Below are 22,233 nucleotides of genomic sequence, written 5' to 3'. Positions count from 1 at the left end.
GCGTGCGTTTAGTGGCTCCTCCGCCTGTGGGATCCTCCCAGATCAGGGATCAGACCCGTGCCTCCTGTGCTGGCAGGTGGATTCTTTACCACTGAACCACCAGGGAAGCCCTGGAATCTTCTAAGGATCATTATTCATCCCTTTGATAGATGAGGCCACTGCAGCTCCAAGTGGTCCCGGGTAAGAGGGGGCGCCACGAATGGACCGTGTCTGCCACTACTCACTCCTAGTGGGTTGTCCACAGACCTTTGATTTTTTTCCCACACCAGCTTTCCATTCAATGACCCCATTCAAAGTGTGTGAGTGATGGCGGGCACCTGATCCTCTCCCCCTGTCTGGCCTCAGTTTACCCTGCATCCTCCCCCTTTCTTTGACGCATTTCTCACAACTGTCCCGCAATGGAAAGTGTGCGGTCCATCTTCCCGCCTCTCCAGGGCCTGTTGGCCATGAAGGTTACGTGTGTATCTGGTTTGTCCACTGCCAGCCCAGTGCGCCGGATATTTATCTGCGGGCTGAATGAAGAACTGGCGCACACAACTGATCCTTCCCCCCTTCCTGTGGGGATGGCAAATTGTTTAAACAATTGTATAATCTGGGAAGATGGTCGTCCCTTTTCTAAGCCTTCAAGATCTTCTCAACCTTTGAAAGTGTGATAACAGATTACTCTTCTATAGGAAGGAACATTCCAGGAAGCGGGGCTCTGCGTGAGTCATGGTGTATTAATAGCACCATCAAAGTCGAACAAAGATCCTGTGATGCTGTTTCGGCTCCGAAGAGCTGAGCATATTTTCTGCCAAGTGTATATGTCTGCTCAGAACATAATCACCTCCTTATGAAAGTACCTTAAAGCCTCGACACTTGGTCAGTGAAAGTTCTCTTAAAATGTGGCCCAAAATGCACTGTTGTGTTTTTTTCAATTCCAAGGTAAAAAATAAAAAAAGCTAACAAATCAGAGTGAAAAAATTGGTGTCAGCTCTCCACCTTTTAAAAAGTTGCATGGATAGGGAATTCCCTGGCTGTCCAGTGGTTAGGACACCGTGCTCTCACAGCTGAGGGCGCCGGTTCAATCCCTGATGGAGAACTAAAAGATCCCACATGCCACAAGCAGCGAGGTGTGGCCAAAAAAAGGCTAGATGGATGAAGCCAATGAAACATTTCACCTTTGAACTCCATTCATTGTGCATGGAACCCCATGAGCCTATCACTGTTCCCATCCAGCCAAATGGTCGAGGCCAGTCAGTCCCGTCCACACTCCATACAACCTGCTTCTGTCCCCCAGGCTTTCTGAAGCAGTTTCGGAATTTCACTGAATCATTTCATCTATAAGTATTTCATCTTTTCCTTAACATTTCTTTGTAATTCAAACAGACTCAAGGTACTTGGCACTGCAATGAAAAATACACAATTAAAAACCAGGCAGGATGGGACGTCCCTGGTGTTATGGTGGGTTAGAATCCACCTGCTGATGCAGGGGATATGGGCTTGATCCCTGGTCGGGGAAGACTCCACACGCCACGAGCAACTAAGCCCCGTGTGCCGTTACTGCTGAGCCTGGGCCCTAGAGCCTGAGCCCTGCACAGAGAGACGCTGCGCAGCGAGAGCCGGTGCTCCAAGCGGGGTGGCCGCCCTGCTCACCACGGCCAGAGAAAAGCCTGCTGATGAAGACCCAGAGCCGCCAGAAGTAAAATAATAGTAAATAAAAATGAAAAAATAAGACAGGATGTTCATTTTTACCACCTGAATTTAACACCATCCTGGAGGTTTCAGCTAGGGCAGTTAGGCAATATAAAAAGTACCCTGACTGACAGAAAAGAGTTAAAGTGATCTCTATTTGTTGATGACATGATCTTCTACATGGAAACCTTTAAGGAATACACACACACACACAAACACACACACACAGAGTGGACTATTACTCAGCCATAAAAAAGAGTGAAATACTGACATTTGTGGTAATGTGGACTATCCCTGGTGGCTCAGAAGTTAAAGCATCTGCCTCCAATGCGGGAGACCCGGGTTCAATCCCTGGGTCGGGAAGATCCCCTGGAGAAGGAAATGGTAACCCATCCCAGTATTCTTGCCTAGAGAATCCCATGGACGGAGAAGCCTGGTAGGCTACAGTCCACGGGGTCGCAAAGAGTCAGACACGACTTCACTATTCACTATGCTTAATGAAATAGGTCAGAAAAACAGAGACAAATATCAATTATATGTGAAATCTAAAAAAATAATACTAATGAATGTATATACAAAACAGAAACAGATTCCCAGGCATAGAAACCAAATTAGCGGTTACCAAAGGGCAGAGGGGAGGGGAAAGGATGAATTAGCAGTATGGGATTAACAGATACAAACTACTGTGTATAAAACAGATAAGCAAGAAGGATTTACTGTATAGCATAGGTAACTGAACCCGTTACCTTGTAAATAACCTACGATGGTGCATAATCTGTAAAAATACTGAATCACTGTCACTGGAAATTAAATACAACATTGTAAATCGACTGTATTTCAATTTTAAATACTTAGTGACTGTGCAGCTAATATTATTTGTGGCATATTAATTTGGTAATTCCTTTCATCATTCATTGAAAAAAAATACTTTTGAGCAGTTGTGCTGTGCATATAACCACCATCCCCAATAAAAAGAAATGCAAGAAGGCAAAGTGGTCATCTGAGGAGGCTTTACACACAGCTGAGGAAAGGAGAGAAGTGAAAGGCAAGGGAGAAATTAAAAGTAAACCCAACTGAAGGCAGAGTTCCAGAGAATAGCAATGAGAGATAAGAAAGCTTTCTTAAATGAACAATGCAAAGAAATAGAGAAAACCAATAGAATGGAGAAGACTAGAGATCTCTTCAAGAAAATTGGAGATATCAAGGCAACATTTCATCCAAGGATGGACACTATAAAGGACACAAATGGTAAGGATTTAACAGAAGCAGAAGAGATTAAGAGGTGGCAATTATACACAGAATTATACCAAAAAAGAAAATAAAAATATTAATGATCCAGATAACCATGATGGTGTAGTCACTCACCTAGAGCTAGACATCCTGGAGTGTGAAGTCAGGTGGGCCTAACAAGCATCTCTATGAACAAAACTAGTGGAGGTGATGGAATTCCAGCTGAGCTATTTCAACCCCTAAAAGATGATGCTGTTAAGGTGTTGCACTCAATATGTCAGCAACTCTGGAAAACTCAGCAGTGGCCACAGGACTGGAAAAGGTCAGTTTTCACTCCAATCCCAAAGAAGGGCAATGCCAAAGAATGTTCAGCCTACTGCACAATTGCACTCATTTCACATGTTAGCAAGGTAATGCTCAAAATCCTTCAAGTCAGGCTTCAGCAGTACATGAACCAAGAACTTCCAGATATACAACCTGGATTTAGAAAAGGCAGAGGAACCAGAGATCAAATTGCCAAGATCCTTTGAATCATCAAAAAAGCAAAGGAATTCCAGAAAAACTCTATTTCTGCTTCATTGACTGCACTAAAGCCTTTGTGTGGATCACAACAAACTAAAAAATTCTTGAAGAGATGTGAACACCAGACCACCTTACCTGTCTCCTGAGAAACCTGTATGCAGGTCAAAAAGCAACAGGTAGAACCGGACACGGAACAATGGGCTGGTTCAAAATTGGGGAAGGAGTACATCAAGGCTGTATATTGTCATCCTGCTTACTTAACTTATACACAGAGTACATCATGTGAAATGCCAGGGCGGATGAATCACAAGCTGGAATCAAAATTTCCAGGAGAAATATCAACAACTTCAGATATGCAGATGATACCACTCTAATGGCAGATAGCGAAGGCCAGGGAAACCTGGTGTGTGCTGCACTCCATGCGGTCAGAAAGTCGGACAGGACTTAGCAACTGAACAATGAGCACATGGGGGTGCTTAAGACTGAAAGTTCCTTGGCTCCAGTCTAGTGAACCAGGTAGAAATCAGTAGGCAGCTTCCATACAGGCTGGTCTGGCTTGCTGTGGGTGAGAGTGCAGAGAAATGGCTCTTAACCAAGACTTTTAGGTCAAGGAAGGTTTCCTGGAGGAGGTACCAAACTAAGAGGAAGAGGATAAAAAGTCAGGCGTCGGCAAGGAGAGGGAAGCCTTTCCAGCAGAAGTCAGAGCCCTGGGCGGTTGGGAGGGAGGGATCTCGATAAGTTCCCGCATCTGGAAGGAGAGGTGGGGGCAGGCGCGGTTTTTAGGTCTGGATGCCGCCGGCAGGGAACGTGGGGTTACGGTTTGAGGGTCATCCCCTAGCACCGGGGAGTCACTCAAGGTTTTGCGGCAACATTGTGTCCGCGAGTGTAGCCGGGATGGGGGAGCCTAGCGCAGCGGGTTCACACGAGCTTCGCAAAGGGGCCGCGAGGTCGAACCGCCGGAGCGCTGGGGGCGCGGGCGGGTGGAGAGCCGCAGGATGCGTTGTCATGGAGATGCCTGTGACGTCACACCGGTCGGGCCGCAAGACCTTCCTTCTCGACCCAGTGGATGGTCACACTGGGAACAAAATGGACCTGCCATTCAGAAGGTAGGCCTTCAGTGACAGTGCTGTGCCCTGCGACCCCAGCTGCTCTGAATAAACAGCACCCCGGCCCCGGCCTCGCCTGAGCAAGGGTCCCCCCGGCCCCGACTTGAGTAAACAACCCGCCCCCTCGGAGTCACTCTTAAGAGCCAGTTCCTCGCTGCTCCTGGAGGCCGCACGGGACGCTGCGGATCTCGGGCAGGTGGGCGCAGGTGTGCAGTTGGGCGCAGGTGGGCGGCCACAGGCGCCTCCAGGCGCTCCCGCCCCACACGGGGCGCCTTTCCCCGCACCTGCCGCCCGCGCAGGGGGGCCATTAAAGCCGCGCCAGCCTCGTTAGGTCGCGGCGGGGCCTCAAGAGGCCCCAGCGGCCAGGAGGGGCCCGAGACAGCAGAGCTCAGGCCCTACGTGGGCTCCCTGCCCCGTGAGGGGAGGACCACCAGCCCCGGGGAGGAGGTGGGCCCTGCCTGGTGGGAGTGAAGAGACCTTCCCCTGGTGGTGGGGTCCCCTGACTCCGGGGCGTGAAGAAACCCCACAGTGAGAGTGGGCGGCTCCTCACCCTGCCCAGCCAGCACTTTGGGGGCATCTCGGGTATGAGGAGGGAGGATGGTTCCTCCTCCCCGGGACTGGGGTCCCTGCCTCGGAGAGAGCCCCTTTCTTTCCCCCTTAAGGAGAAATATCTGTTGAAGTGAAGCAATGTGAAAGTCGCTCATGTCCCACTCTTTGTGATCCCATGGAGTAGGGATCCCATGGACTGTAGTCCATGGAATTCTCCAGGCCAGAATACTGGAGTGGGTGGCCTTTCCCTTCTCCAGGGGATCTTCCCGACCCAGGGATCGGACCCAGGTCTCCCGCATTGCGGGTGGATTCTTTACCAGCCAAGCCACAAGGGAAGCCCAAGAATACTGGAGTGGGTAGCCTTTCCCTTCTTCAGCGGATCTTCCGGACCCAGGAATTGAACCTGGGTCTCCTGCCTTGAAGGCGGATCCTTTTCCAACTGAGCTGTTCTGTCCTCCCCCAGCCCCCCTGCCCAGGGCTGGTGCGGGCTGAGGCGCTGCCACCTCCTCAGGTGTGGAGTGAGGGGTTGTGAAGGGGCACGGGCAGCTCCTTGCCAAGGTGGGGTGGCCTGGGCCAGCCCTGAGCAGGTGCGAGTGGGAGGGCGACCTTGGGCTGACCCCACTCCTTCCTGGGACCTCTAGCAGCCTGGAGATTCCCCTGCCCCAAACCCACAGGAGAATTCTAAGAATTCAGGAATTTACCTGAAGCAGGAGACCTGGGTTCCATCCCGGGGTTAGGAAGGTCTGATGGAGGAAGAAATGGCAACCCACTGTAGTACTCTTGCCTGGGAAGTCCCATGAATAGAGGAGCCTGGCGGGCTACAATCCATGGGGTTCGCCAAGACTGACTATACAACATGACTTAGTGACTAAACAACAACAAAATTAATGTCTGCGTGTAAAACTGCATTTATTTAATAAATAAAATATTATTCTAACCTGTAGTTTTCCCTAGACAAACTGATTTATAATAAGAAAACCTCAGATGGTCTCTGGCTTTTCTGTGGGTTCCTTCAGCCTGAACGGGAATTCTTTTATTTTGGGTGCAGAACTGGGTGACCTTGATGGATTCTGAGAGGAGCCTGGGAGCTCTGGAGAGGCCGACCTACACACACAAGTTACCATGAGATGTGGCCGCCTCTGAAACTGCATCTCCCTTTACAGCTTGGTCAACATTGTCTTGAAGTGGAGTTGTAAGTTTTGATCTGTTTTTCAGACAGGAGATTGCAAAATGAAAAAAAAAAACCCACTGTCATTTTTAAAAACTATATCTCAGAATAATTGTACCCAAAAATGTCTGGTCAAAATAATACCAAGTATGGTATGAAGCGGGGTTCATCTTAAAAGTTAAAGCTGGAGGGCTTCCCTGGTGGCCCAGTGGTAAAGAACCCGCCTGTCAATGCAGGAGACGCAGGTTCAGTCCCTGCTCTGGGAAGATTCCACATGCTGCTAAACAGCTGAGCCCCTAAGCTACAACTACTGGGCCTTTGCTCTAGAGTCCGGAAGCTGCAACTACCGAAGCCCGAACACCCTAGAACCCGCTTCACAAGAGAAGCCAGTTCAATAAGAAGCCCGTGTTCCGCAGCTAGAGAGCAGCTTCTGCTCGCTGCAACTAGAGAAAAGCCTGAGCAGCAACGAAGACCCAGCACACCCATAAATAAATAAATAAATATGTATTTAAACAGTTAACACTAGAGGGAAAAAAACAGAAGAAACCTTCCCTGTAGTTTGTGCATGAAAATACAGGTCTTACTGTCCCTGCCTCTTCCCAAGAACCTGACCTAATATACTAGGCAGAACGTAATTCTTCGGAGTGTGCATTTTTCCTTTCTTTTCTTTTAAGCCAGGGATCAAACCCATGCCTCCTGTAGTGGAAGCGAGGAGTCTGAACCAGTGGACTGCCAGGGAAGTCCCCGAGGGTTCCAGGAGGTGCAGGGGATAATGTTCCGCCTTCTGGCCTCCCGTTAGCTTATTACACTTCAATAGTATTTCCTGAGCACCTGCTCTGGTGCAGTGGATGGGAGCTGAGCTTGTGAAGGTGTCCTTGGAAGATGTACACATCCAGGATTGTTTCTTGTCTGTGTGTGTGTGTGTGTGTGTGTGTGCAGGAGTTTATCTTTGGAAATTTGACCTTCAAAGACTTCTTGCTCTCTCAGGTTCCCAGTCCAGGAAAGGTGCTCAGATATTCAAAGCTTGACCCAGATCTTGGTTTCACGTGGGCAGAGACATAAAGACCCAGCACCCTGTGGAACGACAGACTGTTTCCATGATGCCTTAGAAACCACTTTAGGGGGAAGAGGAGCTTGGGAAATCTTTCAGGGCAAATTTTATTGCAAGGAAAAGATGCCTGCTTTGAACTGCTGGTTAGTTTTTGAATATTGTTAAGGGAGAGCTTTTTGAGTGTGTTTTTCCTTTCAAGCAGAAACGCGAAATTGAGTAAAGCACGGAGGCCAAGTTAGAGATGCCCTGTTCTGCCTCCCAGACCCCTTCATTCCCAGCGTGCCTCATCCGTGGGGCCCCCTGCTGGGGGCGAGGAGGGTCACGATGTCTTCTCCCCTTCTTGGCGGATCTTGAGAGTAGACTTGCTGAGCTCCTCTTTGGCCAAGGACCACTTTGCCTCTCTGTTCTCTTCTTCAGACCAGCGTCGCTCCCTCCCAACTCCTCTGCTCTCAGAAGCCGGCCCTCTGGACTTCGCCTCCGCCTTCTCTCTGCAGCCTCTGCTCCTGGTTGCTCCTGGACTCCAGGTAGGAACCTTCACAGGGGCTCCAGTTCGGAGGCTGGCCTGTTCCCCAGGGCGCTCCTCCCAGCGTAGGGGGCCGGGGCAGGTCCAGGCAGGGAGGAGAAGGGAGCCAGCTAACCTGGGCTGCAGAGAGGAGGCCACTCCAGTCTCTTTGGACTGTTTGGGAAGGCCCCCTTTCCCTCTTTCTGCCTTGTTAACAGGCATTTAAAAAATTATGTCTGTGCTGGGGCTTCATTGCTTCGCATGGGTTTTCTCTAGTTTTGCTGAGCAGGGGCTACTCTTGAGTTGTGGCCCGTGGGCACTCATTGCCGTGGGTGACTTGTGGAGCAGAGGCTCCGGTGCACACGGGCTTTAGTCGTTATGGCATGATGGCTTAGTTGCTCCGAGGCATGTGGGATCGTATTTCCCATGTGTCCCCTGCATTGAACACGTGTCCCCCACATTGGCATTCAGATTCTTTACCACTGGACCACAAGGGACATATCAGCAGGCATTTTCTTTAAAATTGAAGTATAGTTGATTTATGGGCTTTGCAGGTGGTGCTAGTGGTAAAGAACCTGCCTGCCAATGCAGGAGACATAAGAAACCTGGGTTCAATCCCTGGGCTGGGAAGAGCCCCTGGAGGAGGGCATGGCAACCCACTCCAGTATTCTTGCCTGGAGAATCCCCACGGACAGAGGAGTCTGGCAGGCTACAGTCCCTGAGGTTGTAAAGAGTCGGACAGGACTGAAGTGACTGAACATGAAGGCCTATCTTATATTTCTTGGGGGTTCTCAGCCCCTTTGCTGGATCTCCAGGTTGGGAAACCTGTTGTCGGCCCTAGAGCTTGCAAAAGTGCAAGAACTTCTTTGGCATAATTAATCTCCCATTTGTGGGTGGTCTGCCCTGCGGCTCTATGGTGGGGCTAATGGCGACCTCCTCCTCTGAGAGGACTCATGCGACACGCCATGCGTCCCAGGGGTGCTGCAGCCAGAGCCCCTGCCCCCGCGGCAGACCGCTGCCAACCTGTGCCTCCACAGGAGGCGCCCAGACACTCACAGGCAGGTCTGGCTCAGTCTCTTGTGGGGTCACTGCTCCTGTCCCTGGGTCCGGCGCACACAAGGGTTTTGCTTTCGGCCTCTAAGTGTCTCTGGTGGGTATGAAGTTTGATTCTAAACACGATTTTGCCCCTCCTACCATCTTGAAAAACATCTACTTCTGCTTCATTGACTATGTCAAAGCCTTTGACTGTGTGGATCACAGCAAACTATGGAAAATTCTTCAAGAGATGGGAATACCAGACCGCCTTACCTGCCTCCTGAGAAACCTGTATGTAGATCAAGAAGAAACAGAACTGGATATGGAACAGCGGACTGGTTCCAAGTTGGGAAAGGAGTATGTAAAGGCTGTATGTTGTCACCTTGCTTATATAACTTATATGCAGAGTACATCATGTGAAATGCCAGGCTGGGTGAATCACAAACTGGAAAGAAGATTTCCAGGAGAAATATCAACAACCTTAGATATGCAGATGATACCACTCTAATGACAGAAAGTGAAGAAGAACTAAAGAGCCTCTTTATGAGGGTGAAAGAGGAGAGTGAAAAAGCCAACTTGAAACTCAACATTCAGAAAACTAAGATCATGGCATCCAGTCCCGTCACTCCATGGCAAATATAAGGGGAAAAAGTGGAAGCAGTGACAAATTTTAGTTTCTTGGGCTCCAAAATCACTGCAGACGGTGACTGCAGCCATGAAATTAAAAGACGCTTGCTCCTTGGAAGAAAAGCTATGACCAACCTAGACAGCATATTAAAAAGCAGAGATATTACTTTGCCAACAAAGGTCCGTCTAGTCAAAGCTATGGTTTTTCCAGTGGTCATGTATGGATGTGAGAGTTGGACTGTGAAGAAAGCTGAGCACCGAAGAATAGATGCTTTTGAACTGTGGTGTTGAAGACTCTTGAGAGTCCCTTCATCTGCAAGGAGATCAAACCAGTCCTAAAAGAAATCAGTCCTGAATATTCATTGGAAGGATGGATACTGAAGCTGAAACTCCAATACTTTGACCACCTGATTCGAAGAACTGACTCCTTGGAAAACACCCTGATGCTGGGAAAAATTGAAGGTGGGAGGAGAAGGGGACGACAGAGGATGAGATGGTTGGATGGCATCACTGACGTGACGGACATGAGTTTGCACAAGCTCCGGGGAGAGGGTGATGGACAGGGAGGCCCGGTGTGCTGCAGTCTATGGGATCGCAAAGGGGACACGACTGAACAGCAACAATATTTGTTACATCCAAAACTCCTCATGTGTCCCCCCCTCTTCCCCTTTGGTAACCACAGTTTGCTTTCTGTATCTTCTGAGTCTCTGGGTCTGTTTGTGTTTTGTATGTGAGTTGGGAGAGGCAACTCTGTTTTTTATTGGCCTGCTATGTGGTTTGTGCGACCTTGGTTCCCCAACCAAGGATCGAAGCTGGGCCCTGGCAGCGCTGGTGCCAAGCCCTAAGCACTGGGCTGCCAGGGCCCCAAGGAGCAGCTCCTTCAGACATCTGAAGTCCTGCAGCCAGACTGGTAGCAGGCCTGGGTTTGGGGCCCAGGAAGTCTGGTCCCAGGCCCAGCAACTCTTCAGCTTCCAGGAGAATCTTTTTGGTTCCTGGCTTAGGGGTCCAGGAAGATGGTGGAGCCCCTTTAGGTTCAGTGGAGACGGGAAAGGAGGGGCATGTCTTGGAGGGAGAGCCTTTGGTTTGGGACACCCTAGGTGAGAGGCCTCTGTGAAGCATACAGGTGTGGTTTACCCCGGGAACACTCGCTGAGCACTGGCCAGGCTTGGGGGACACAGCAGCAAAAAGCCCGGGCGAGTGTGAGCTGGTTGGAGGGACTACAGAGCCTGGAGACAGGCAAGGAGGGTACAGAGAAGGTTAGAGATGAGGACCAGGAGACGCGCAGCCTGTGTGTGAGCCAGAGAACCGACAGTGAAGGCGGGGAAGATTAACACACAGGAGGTGAGGCGTCTCTATCAAGAACTGATGCTTTGGAACTGCAGGAGACTCTTGAGAGCCCCTTGGAAGCAAGGAGATCCAACCACTCCATCCTAAAGGAAATTAACTCTGAATATTCACTGGAAGGATGGATGCTGAAGCTGAAGCTCCAGTACTTTGGCCCCCCGATGGGAAGAGTTGACTCACTGGGGAAAACCTTCATGCTGGGAAAGATTGAGGGCAGAAAGGGAAGAGGGCAACAGAGGATGAGATGGTTAGATAGCATCACCAACTCAATGGACATGAGTCTGAGAAAAGTCTGGGGGATAATAGAGGACAGAGGAGCCTGGTGTGCTGCCATCCAAGGGGTCGGACAGGACTTAGCACCTGAATAACACGGGAGACGGTGAAGGACAGGGAAGCTTGTCATACTGCAGTCGCAAAGAGTGGGGCATGACTGAGTGACTGAATAAGACAGGATAGAAGGGAGGGGCCCGCCAGGTGCAGGTTAGGGTTAGGAGGCTGAGCCCTGGGGGTGGGAGGGACCCGGTGGGCGCTACAGGAGAGCTGGGGGAGGGCTGGGTGCAGGGGCAGGGCTTGGCCTTCCTCTGTAGCAGGGCATTGCTCTGGGCTGAGGACTGGGCAGGGCTAGGTGAGGGGTGGGGTGGGGGTGGTGGTGAGGGGCCCGGAGGGGCTTGGGGGTTGGGTAGGCCAGTGAGGAGATGCAGAGAATGACTGGGTCAGGGAAGGGGGGCAGTGGCTGAATTCTGGGCTCATGGGAAGCACAATCTGTGTGGTTGGTCACTGAATGTGGGGCTTGGGAGAAAGGGGTCGTCATATGATGGGAAGGTTGTAGCTTCACCGAGCTAGGAGGACCCCAGTGGGGCCAGTCTGGGGAAAGATCAGCTATTTGATCTTGGCTGAGTCAATATGGAAGAACCTATTAGGGACCCTAGAGCAGGTGGGCGGTGGGGCCCGGAGGAGTGGTGCTGGCGATGGATGGTGCGGGGAGTGGCCTGTGGGTGCGGCCTATGTGTGTGAGCACAGGTGTGTGTGTGTGTGTGCAGGGGTGTGTGTCTGTGTGCATGTAACCATGTGCAGACACAGGTGTGTGTAGCGGGCAGATGTTGGGTGGGCAGGGACTCACAGCACTTGCATTGGCAATTGTGTGGCTGGCTCTCAGGACAGAGGGTCACTTCTAACTCTTCCTCGGAAGTGTCTGGAGAGAAAGCCCTTGAACATCTCCCGGAGGGGGGCCACCCGGAGTTGTCAGCTGGGTTAGGTTGTGGTCTCTCGGCAGAGGCACCGAACTGTTGGGGCAGGAATAGGGGAGGGTGGCTGCAGAGAGGCTCAAGGAGAGCTGCTCGGTGGCTGCAATGGGCCTGGGATCCTGGGGCAGAGCCCCCTTCCGGGCAGAGCAGGGAGGGCCGGGGTGGGGAGTGGGGCTGGGGCCTGCCAGAGGCCCACTTTGACCTTGACTCGGAAGAAGGATCCAGAAGGAGTGGCCAGGAAGGACTGCAGGGTCTGTGTAACCCGGTGGCTTCAATAATAATAGGTTTGGTTTCAAAGAATTCTCCAGAAGAAGGGTCTAGAACGAGTGGCCAGGAAGGACTGCAGGGTCTGTGTAACCCTGTGGCTTCAATAATAATAGGTTTGGTTTCAAAGAATTCTCCAGTAGATCTGCATGATAAGGGCTTTTTAGTGTAACCTGTGAGGGTGTGCGGGGAGGGGGAGGGGGAGGGGAGAATCCTGGGGCGTTGGGAATTTGTATCTTTGCTCTGCTGGAGAAGCTGCTGGGCCAGCGAGTGGGGCGCTGGCCCTGAGACCGTGGGGTCCTGGACATCCCCTTAGGATATCCCCCTGGTAACATATAGTGTGTGTGTGTGTGTGCGTGTGGTGACATATAGTGTGTGTGTGTGTGTCTGTGTAGGGGAACAGAGCCCAGCCAGTAGGAGCAGCTACTATGTGAGGAGGATCATTCCAACCATTCTGGGGAGGGGGCAGAGATTTCCAGGAACTGGGCCACCGCCCACTTTTTGGCCTTTGATGGTCTGCGCTGGAACGGTCCTGGCATCTCTGGGTGTGCCGTCTAGCTTGAGTGCGCACTAAGGATCAAGGTTGTTGAATCGTCTGCTGTCTTGACTCTCTTTGACTCTCTTTGACTCTTATCAGCTTCCGTTAAGCCCTCAGACAATGTCACTCTTCCAAAGGTTGTGCTCTGCCCCCTCCCTCCTGTTTCACTTTGGCCTAGAGAGCTCGTCTAACTCTTTCTGACCTCTGGACTGTAGCCCGCCAGGCTCCTCTGTCCGTGAGATTCTCCAGACAAGGATACTGGAGTGGGTTTCCCTCTCCTTCTCCAGGGGATCTTCCCAACTCAGGGATCGAACTCACATCTCTTATGTCTCCTTCATTGACAGGCAGGTTCTTTACCCCCCAGTGCCACCTGGGAAGCCCATAGAGAGTCCTAACTAACTCACAGCGTGTATTCTCTTGGAAATCAAAATTAATTTGGGTTGGTCCTGTTAGAGGGACACAGGAGCCAACTAAAGTTCCAGCCAAAGTCAGGACAAAATAAATGATGTAGTCTTTATTACAACCCAAGTATAGATGCTGGGAAAGATTGAAGGTGGGAGGAGAAGGGGACGACAGAGGATGAGATGGTTGGATGGCATCACTGACTCGATGGACATGAGTTTGAGCAAGCTCCAGGAGTTGGTGATGGACAGGGAAGCCTGGCGTGCTGCAGTCCATGGGGTTGCAAAGAGTCGGACACACATGAGCAACTGAACTGACTGACTGAAGTACAAAGTCTCAATCCTCTTGAGAGTCCCTTGGATAGTGAGGAGATGAAACCACTTAGTCCTAAAGGAAATCAACCGTGAATATTCACTGGAAGGACTGATGCTGAAGCTGAGGCTCCAATACTTTAGCCACCTGATTCGAATAGCTGACTCACTGGAAAAGACCCTGATGCTGGGAAAGATTGAGGGCAGGTGGAGAAGGGGACGACAGAGGATGAGATGGTTGGATGGCATCACCGACTCAATGGACACGAGTTTGAGCAAACTCTGGGAGATGGTGAAGGACGGAGAAGCTGGGCCTGATGAGGTCTGTGGGGTTGCCAAGAGCTGGACGCAACTGAAGGACAACAAATATAGAATTAAATGAGTGCATGCTGATATGAATCAATGATTGAACAAATCAATCGTTGTTGTTCAGTCCCTCAGTCGTGTCCGACTCTTTGCGACCCCATGGACGGCAGCACGCAGAACTTCCCTGTCCTTCACCATCTCCTGCAGTTTTGCTCAGACTCATGTCCATTGAGTGGGTGATGCCAAACAATGAACAAATCAACAGGTGGGAGAAAAACCACCCCAGCTGAGAAATTTAGGCAGCTGCTTCCCTCCGAGGGCACCGGCCTAACCCTCCGAGAGTGAGCGGGTGCTCCACAGAGGGCCCTCTTTCCAAAGAGGGCAGGACGGAGGGGGCGGTGAGACCAGGTCCCTGTCCGGGGGAAGCCTGCGGGGCACGGCCTCAGCCCAGCGATGGGACAGGCCAGGGTGACGGCGCCTCCCGTGACGCCCTCAACAGGAGAAGGCGCCTCACGTCAGGTGGTCCTCCCACTCCCAGGACCCCATGTGTGCATGGGAGACCAGGGGCAGATCCCAGCTGAGGGACAGCCCACCAGGACAGTCAGGGTCATCAACGGCAGGAGCGTCCGAGACACTCACGGCCAAGAGGAGGCTCAGGAGACATAAACTAAATGTGATAGGGTGTCCTGGGTGGGATCCTGGGACAGAAAAATGACTTTGGGGGACAACTAATGATATCCGAATTTCTGGACTTAATATGAAAAAGAAAAAAGGGATTTTTGGATTTTACCGGGAGCCTTTCTAGCCTTTAAAATGCGAATGCAGGGACTTCCTTCCTGGTAGCACAGAGGTTAGGAATCTGCCTGCCAGGGCAGGGGACACAGGTTCCATCCCTGGTCTGGGAGGATTCCACGTGCCGAGGGGGCAGCTGAGCCCGTGTGTTGCAGCTACTGAAGCCTGTGTGCCCCAGAGCCCGAGCTCCGCAACGAGAAGCCGCCGCGAGCAGCCCGTGCGTGACCCCTGCTTGTCACAACTAGAGAAAGCCCTCGTGTAGCAACAAAGAAGACCAAGCACAGCCAAAAAATAAAAAAACAATGAGGGGCTTCCCTGTCTGTACTTCTGTTGCAGGGGGGCCCAGTTCGATCCCTGATTGGGGAACCAAGATCCCACAGGCCATGTGGCATGGCCAAAAAATAAACTGATAAAAATAAATTTAAGTAAGCATCTTTAAAAAAATAAATAAAATGCTAATGCATATGGTGCTTTAGGGTCTGATTTGTAGCTTTTCCTGCTTCTGCCTCAGAACTGGTATTCCCGGGAGTCTGGTGTGGGGCCCCTGCGTCGGCCATGCGGGGCACATGGGTGGCGGGTGGTGTGTGTTTGTAACAGAGGTGTTTCCTGCAGGGCCCAGCGCGCCGACCCCCGGGATTCTGGAGGGAAGCAAGTGACATGAACCAGCACAGGTGTGTAGTCTCTCGTCTCAGTAAGTCGCGCCATCACCTGTCTTGTTTTCAGTGGATGTTTTCTCTGTTCTTCTTGGGCTGCATGGTTTTTAAAAAACTGTCAAATGTTTTTGATGACCTAGTGCTTCTGGGGGAGGGGGCGGGAGGGCGTGCTCTCCGGGTTTGTCACCTTGGGCGAGTCCGTCCACAATCGGGGCTTATTTTTCTCATCTGTTAAGAACAAACCAAAGCGGGGAGGGCACAGGGGCTGAGTGTGTGACCCCCTCCCTGCTCCAACCTGGAACGTTCAGTGTCAAGGACGTTTGTCCTTGCCCGTGAGCTTCTACACGACTGGGTGTCCGGGTGCGAAGGGGCTTTCCCCTCACCAAGGTGCTGTTTGCACACGGCCCTCCCAGGCCACCAGCTGCCTGTGGGTTTCCTTTTAGTTAAAAAACCTGAAAACTCCCTGGGTTTGTTCTGCTGAGCTATCACTCACAGTCACCCCTTTGGGCAAAGAGTTCTGACTTGTGACATCTGCATCAGCCCAGTGGAGACCAACGGCTCCGGGGCCCCAGAAAGTTCCCTCCACGCCCCTGTGGTCAGCCCGCCCCCACCCCTCGCAACCACTGAGCTGTGCCTTGTCCCCGATGCTCTGCAGTTAAGTGAAAGGTCCACTCCCGGCCCCCGAGCCATGGCTGGTCTGCGGAACGGCCATCGTAGCTGCATCCGGGCCGCATTCACGGCCAGCACCAGGGCCGGCTTCCAGAAGAGGCGGAGAAACAGGCTCCATCGCCTCAAGGTACCCGTCCCCTCTTGGCGAGGCAGGGACGCGGTGGGGAGGGCGGAGGGGGCTGGAGGCCAGGGCAGACTCAGACCCACCCCGGAGAGAGCAGGAGCCCTTGCCAGGACCCCACCCCCTTCTTGGAATTAGTCTTCTCTGTGGTTCTTGGCATCACCTTCTCAGGTTTTTTCTCTTTCCCTGCCAACTAGCAATGTTCAAATTCCTGTCCTTTGAGAGTCTGTCTTTTGATGAAGAACAAGAGTTGCTTTTCCTGGTAGCCTGGTGTTAGAGGGGAAGGTTCTGGAATATGGGATGCCAGCCCTGGGTTCTTCCCAGGGACCCTGAGCAAGGCCTGGCCCCTGTGTGAGCCTTGGCTTCTGCGTCTGCAAAGGGAGGGTTTGGTGTGGATGACCTAGAACCTTCCACCGTCTTCTGGCTTTGGGTCCAGCACAGGTGCCCGGTGCTGTGTAGCTGGGAGGCCCTTCCCGGGGCTTCCCGGGCGATGGTGGGCTGCCAAGCCTGTGTCCTGGCCACATTCCTGGCTCTGCTTTCCCCTCTTGAGTGGCCCAGGTTTTCATCTTAAGTCCTACAAACACACTCTTGAAGGGGGGTCCCTGCCTGTGCTCAGCTTCCTGGGAGCGGGCTCTCCTTGTCACCACCCACCGCCGGCTACCGTCCACGAATGTGGGCAGGGCAGTGAGCCCCTGGATCCTTGCCCTTGAATACGAATCTGCTGTCCGTCCTCCCTCTTTTTTTTTTTTTTTTTTGGGACCCTCCCTCTTAGGCTGACCCAAACCCCTTGTTTTTCCAGGCCAGTCACAAGAAGAATCATCTGGACTTTGTTGAAGGCATCTGGAGAGAGGTACGTCCCTGAACAAGGCAGCCAGCAGCCGCTCCTGTCTCTGGGGACGGTTGGGCCCCCAAGCCCAAGTTCCCAGAGGCCAGGCCGAGGGCAGCATTGCAGACCTTCCTCGGGAGGCGGTCGCAGGCCTGCTCCGTGACCTCTGCCCTGCCCAGCAGCGTGGCTACAGTTTAGAGAAAGCTCTGTGACATTACCTTGATTGTTCGCTCCTCTTTCCAGTTTTTTAAGTAAGAACAAAAGGCTTCATGTAGTTTGCCTGGAAGATAGATTGAGGAGACCATGGGTTTGCAATTAGTCAATCTCAGAATGAATCTCAGGCAAATTAAATTCACTCTCAGGGATCACGCAGGTGTAGGTAACCCTGGCCTCTTGGTGGTTTACGACGCCAGGTGCCCCTGGAGAGCAGGGCGTGCTGCTAAGTCCGTCTACCCAAAACCAGAGACTGGAGGGCCTGGCCAGGCGTTTCTTGGTTTGCCAGGACAGATTCTGTGGGCTTATCGCAACGTGAGGCCCTCACGGCACCCCCGACCCCACACCCAGGGACACTCACTGCCCTGCTGGGGGTGGGGTCACAAGAGCGAGTGTCTGCTTTGTGAATTCCAGCGACTCTGCCCAGTTTCTGGCCCTGCAATGGTTACGGTTGCCAGTAGATTACGGTGTTTACGTTCATTTCTCCTTCTGGAGTAAATGAATGTCAGCTGTCCAAAGACCCAAGTGAGCTTTCTTGGGGGTTGTCACCACCCAAGGGAAAGGGCCCCGGGGGGGCCCCTGCTGACTGGGGCCTGGGGTCCCTCTGTGCAGAGGCCACGGGTCAGCGGGGAGGGAGGTGCTCACAGGTCGAGTTGTGTGGGTTGCGGGTCCTCACAGCTGGAGCCTGTCTGGAAGGGTCGTCCCTGGTCTTGAGCACCTGGGCTTTCTCTAGAGACCTTTCCAGCCAGAGCCCCGGGGCAGGAGTAAAAGAAAGAGTAAGAAACAGGAACTTTCAGTCCCTAGGTGGTGTGGAGGGTCCAGAAAGCTCTGCCGCCACCGTTGGCTGTGGTGGTAGAGGTTGGGGGAGGCGTTTGGCTGCTCTGGGGTGTCGCCTGCCCCTGATGGGCCCGTGGCCGGCCTTCAAGAACCCCCCGGGGCACCTTGGACACAGTGACTGTTCTAGAGGCTCATTTCCACCTCCTTCGGCGCCTTGGGTGGCCTGTGTGTTGGGGGGCTGTCGAGGCTCCACGGCCCGCTTGTGCAGGCCGGTCAGGGGCCTGGGGCGGCCCGAGCGAGGCCCTCACCGGGGTCAGAGCAGGAAAATGAGTTCAGACTGAGGTGGTGGGCAGGGGCTGCCAGCGCGGGAAGGGGGGCTTTAAACGATGGGGCTCGGGCTGAGACACCCGCCCAGTGGGGCACCCTCGGGCTTTTAGGAGGCTCTGGGATATTTATCAAATGCATTAAAAAATATTTAGTTATGTGGCTGCCCTGGTCTTAGCTGCGGCATGCGGGATCTTTATGGTGGTGTGTGAACGCTTATGTGGCACACGGGATCTAGTTCCCCGACCAGGGATTGAACCTGGGCCCCCTGCATTGGAAGCATAGAGTCTTAGCCACTGGACCACCTGGGAAGTCCTTATCAAATGCATTTAAAAAATAATTTAAAACGTGTTTTGGCCTGTGCTGGGTCTTCGTTGCCACACACACGCCTTCTCCAGGTGTGGGGAGCGGGGCCGACTCTGGTTGCGGTGCGTGGGCTTCTCACTGCAGCGGCTTCTCCTGTTGCAGAGCCTGGGCCGCAGGGCTCTGGGGCTTCCGCACTGGTTTTGCGGCTCCTCAACGTGTGGATCTTCCCAGACCAGGGATCAAACCCATGTCTCTTGCCTTGGCAATTGGATTCTTGACCAACTGAGCCCCCAGAGAAGCCCTTATCAAAGGCATTTTTGAAGATTTGCAGGGCAGATCGTGCAAAATTTGCCAAGGTCCATGACGGAAGAAATTACTTATGCGTGTAAGGCGTGTGTTCTCCTTGATTCCCCTGCTCGCCGGCTCAGAAACCCTTCTGTCATCAGCTTTTAGATCCTTACGACGCTGACTGGGAAGACACCCGTGGTCACACCTCCTGTCATTTCAACGGCTGCTCCTTGGGTGCTTCGAACTGTGATGGGCCTCTGCACACGCTCAAGTCCAGGGGTCCAGGGGACGTGAGCTTAGAAGACCCCCTCTTGGCGAACCTTCCAGTCCTGGTCCTGACGGCCACAGGCTGGGCCCCTGCAGCCCCGGAGGCCAGCGACGTGGACATGCAACCTGCGGAGGCCGGTGGCCTGGAGGCGCGGGGTCGGATGGCCCGGCTGCCTGGGCTCCCAGAGGACTCGGGGATGATGGAGGAAGACCGGGGATCCCCCGAGGCTGGCAGACCCCAGGGCAGGGCCAGAGGGTCACGGCCGCCCCCTAGACTCGGGACTGAGAGGGACAGGGGGCCCAAGCTTGCCCTCTCCAAGAGGAAACTGGAACTTTTACTTGCAGAGCCGGAGAAGAGTAAGCGAAAGAAGCAGTGTGTGGCCTAGATCAGGTGAGCGGGGCGACAGGTGACATGGGCCAGGGCCTCAGAGGCGAGGACAGCGTTGATGAGCATAGCAAAAGAGCTTCCATGAAGCATGTGGCTCCTTTTGTGTCTTCTTGTTCAAACAATGGAAATGTATCATGAAGTTTCAGGAGCTGATGGTCTGCGGATGATGTGCGTGTTACTCGTTTATGTTGTAAATAACGCCTCTGGGCCCCACCACTGTGCTAAGATGGTTTCCAGCTCAGGAAAGGCCCCACCTCCCCAGCCTGAGTCGCAGAGAATTCCCTTAAGTAAATATGTATGTATTTTTAAACCTTGACTCAGAGGCTGGGGCCCGTGGCCCTCTAGCCCACCTCGGTCCTGGCTGTGACTCATTCCCCCAGAGCTCCTCACACGCGGCCGAGGAATCGGCTCCCGGGGTCGCTGAGAACAGCTGGAACGTGGTGGGTGCTCAGTTGGGGTGGAGGCAAGGCCGAAGGAGGGATTCTCCCAGCAGCCCTGGGGCCGGCCCTGGCCTCGGATGCCTCCCTCTGCTCCGCCCCACCCGCTTCTCCCGTTGCGTCTCCCCTCGGGGACAGGGTCTGCTGAGCGCGGTGTCTTGCGATCAGGGCCCCAGTGGGGTGACACCTGGGTGTGGAGGTGCTTTCCTGTTTTTCATGCAGCCTTTCAAGACCTTCCTGGCAGGGAGGATCAGTCACCCTCGCTGTGTTTGCTGCCCAGGGACACACGGTTCCAATAAAGGGAAGTCCACTGAGGCGAGGCACGTGGTCTCATCCCTCCTGGCCGGGGTGGACCCCCGAGGCTTCTCCAGGGCACTGGGTGGGCAGGGGTGCCCAGGAGGTGCTGTCTGCCCTCCCCCAGGTCCCCTCTGGGCCCCCTTTCTGCCAGCTCTGCCTACTGTCCAGCCTGACCCCGCAAAGGCAGGTGAGGAGTGATCTAAGTGGGGTCCCCTTGGACTCCCTAGACTGAGCTCACGTCAGGGTGAGGCTGGGAGGCAGCAAGTAGGGGTCCCAGGCACTCCTGGTGGGGTCCACATGGACCCCCGGCGGGGAGCTCGGTCCTGGGCCTGCGGTGCCCTACATCCACCCCCAGGACACTCGGGCACCAGGGTCTGGCGGCTGCAGCGGCCCCTCCTCCCCAGCCAGGCCTCTGGGGCATTGAAGACGGCGGTCCTCCTCCTGCACCGGGAATCCCTGCCCGGCACCAACGGGCCTCTGTGCTCGGGACCTACTGTAAACGGGGTGGGCACGGGAGGGTCAGGCTTTCTGGGGGCTCTCCTCGGTGTTAGCAGCTTCCGGGCGAGAGACGGCGGCACTGCTGAACGCTCTGGGTGACGAGAGTGAGTAAGTGAAGTCTCTCAGTCATGTCCGACTCTTTGTGACCCCATGGACTGTAGCCTACCAGGCTCCTCTGTCCATGGGATTTTCCAGGCAATAGTACTGGAGTGGATTGCCATTTCCTTCTCCAGAGGATCTTCCCGGGTCTCCCGCATTGTAGACAGACGCTTTACCGTCTGAGCCACCAAAAGCCGTATTTGTTGGCTTAGAGGAAAGCATTCAAAGTGGGCCCCCATTTTCAGTCAAACACAGCTCTGGATGGCGCTCAGCCCCCCAAGGGACCCCACAGGGCACGTCCTGGAGCCAGGTGGGCGCAGCTCTGGCTCTACGGTCCGTCCGCTGTCTGGGGGTGGGGGGCAAGGTTAGATAGGGGGTGCTGTGGGGCCCCAGGCTGTCCCTCTGGAGCCGAGCTTGCTTCCCACCAGGACGAGCAGGTCTTTATTGCAGGGCTGGTGCCATGCCCGGCCAGTCACCCAGCCACCAGGAGCTCTCGAGGCTCCGGATGCACCAGGAACCCATTCCACAGGAGGCCGCACCTGGCACCCCAGGACCGTGGGGACGGAGACCCCGGAGGCCGCGGGCTCCCTGCGGAGGGGCCATGGCTGGGCCCCGGAGGTGCACGTCACGGGTCTGGGGCGGGCCAGCCAGGCTGCCGGAGTCATGCGGGCTCCCGGGTGTCCCCCGGAGCCAGAGATGAGACGAGAGGCCGGAGCCGAGTCATGCTTAGTGTTTTATTTCATAAAACAAGCCCCGCCTCGGCCCTCAGCACCGCAGCCCTGGGTCCCTCCCAGCTCCACCTCCCAACCGTCCGGCTTCTTTCCACATCCTGCAGCTTCCAGCCTCGCACCAGCGACGTTCCCTTGACAAGTCCATATACTTTAAACAGTGAACCTTCCATAGGCTTTCATAATGAATAAACGTTAAATATTAATTACTGTTACACAAAGGGGACTAGAAAAGGCAGCCTCACTCGGTGCAGAGGACGGCCACGCCGCGCTCGTAGAAGCTGCGCGGGTCCTCCTTGGTGGCGATTTCGAAGTCGACCGTGAAGATGAGGTCGGCGCGGGTGAAGTTCAGGTAGACAGGCAGGGTCACCTGGGAGAAGGCGGGGTGCTGGTTGTGCGAGGGGAGGCAGCCCCGGGGGTGGGGGCCCACCCGAGAAGGGAGCGATGCGAGTCCCCCTGGGCGGGGCACGGCGGGGACACAGCCCTAGTGCCCAGGGGGCGCCCACGGAGTTGCCTGATCACGGAGTAGGGAGGGGTGCTCACCACGTTCGCCTTCCTCTCTGCGTTTGTCTGCTTGACCCAGCGCAGCTGCGTCAGGGGGAGGACGGTGGAGATGGCGCTGGAGAGCGACAGCTTGTTGTTGCCGCACGTGGCCCCTTGGAGCTTCAGGCCTGTGG

General features: G+C 54.0%; 2 protein-coding genes and 1 long non-coding RNA gene across 3 annotated transcripts in view; 2 read left to right on the top strand and 1 right to left on the bottom strand.

Annotated features, from left to right (window-relative positions):
• The first annotated feature begins 3,622 nt into the window (after positions 1–3,622).
• LOC129634431 (uncharacterized) lies at positions 3,623–7,808 on the top strand. Its single transcript, XR_008705633.1, has 3 exons — positions 3,623–4,532; positions 6,130–6,273; positions 7,718–7,808. It is a non-coding gene; the product is annotated as an uncharacterized LOC129634431 (long non-coding RNA).
• A 7,762-nt stretch (positions 7,809–15,570) lies between these two features.
• On the top strand, positions 15,571–19,645 carry LOC129634430 (uncharacterized). Its single transcript, XM_055556647.1, has 3 exons — positions 15,571–16,114; positions 16,908–16,958; positions 19,001–19,645. Exons 1-3 carry the CDS (start codon positions 16,007–16,009, stop codon positions 19,493–19,495), a joined length of 654 nt encoding a protein of 217 aa, XP_055412622.1. The 5' UTR covers positions 15,571–16,006; the 3' UTR covers positions 19,496–19,645.
• A 1,897-nt stretch (positions 19,646–21,542) lies between these two features.
• Positions 21,543–22,233, bottom strand: part of DYNC1H1 (dynein cytoplasmic 1 heavy chain 1) — a 61,692-nt gene continuing 61,001 nt past the window's right edge. Inside the window, exons 77-78 of the mRNA XM_055556645.1 lie at positions 22,100–22,227; positions 21,543–21,926 (exon numbers count right to left, since the gene is read on the bottom strand). Of these exons, the coding sequence (XP_055412620.1) occupies positions 21,798–21,926; positions 22,100–22,227 (257 nt within the window). The 3' untranslated portion in view covers positions 21,543–21,797. The remainder of the gene's footprint in view (positions 21,927–22,099; positions 22,228–22,233) is intronic.

This window comes from Bubalus kerabau, chromosome 19, assembly GCF_029407905.1.
Source record: "Bubalus kerabau isolate K-KA32 ecotype Philippines breed swamp buffalo chromosome 19, PCC_UOA_SB_1v2, whole genome shotgun sequence".
Classification (NCBI taxonomy): Eukaryota; Metazoa; Chordata; class Mammalia; order Artiodactyla; family Bovidae; genus Bubalus; species Bubalus kerabau.
Note: the sequence above shows the minus strand (reverse complement) of the source record. Positions and strands in the feature narration are given on the sequence as shown.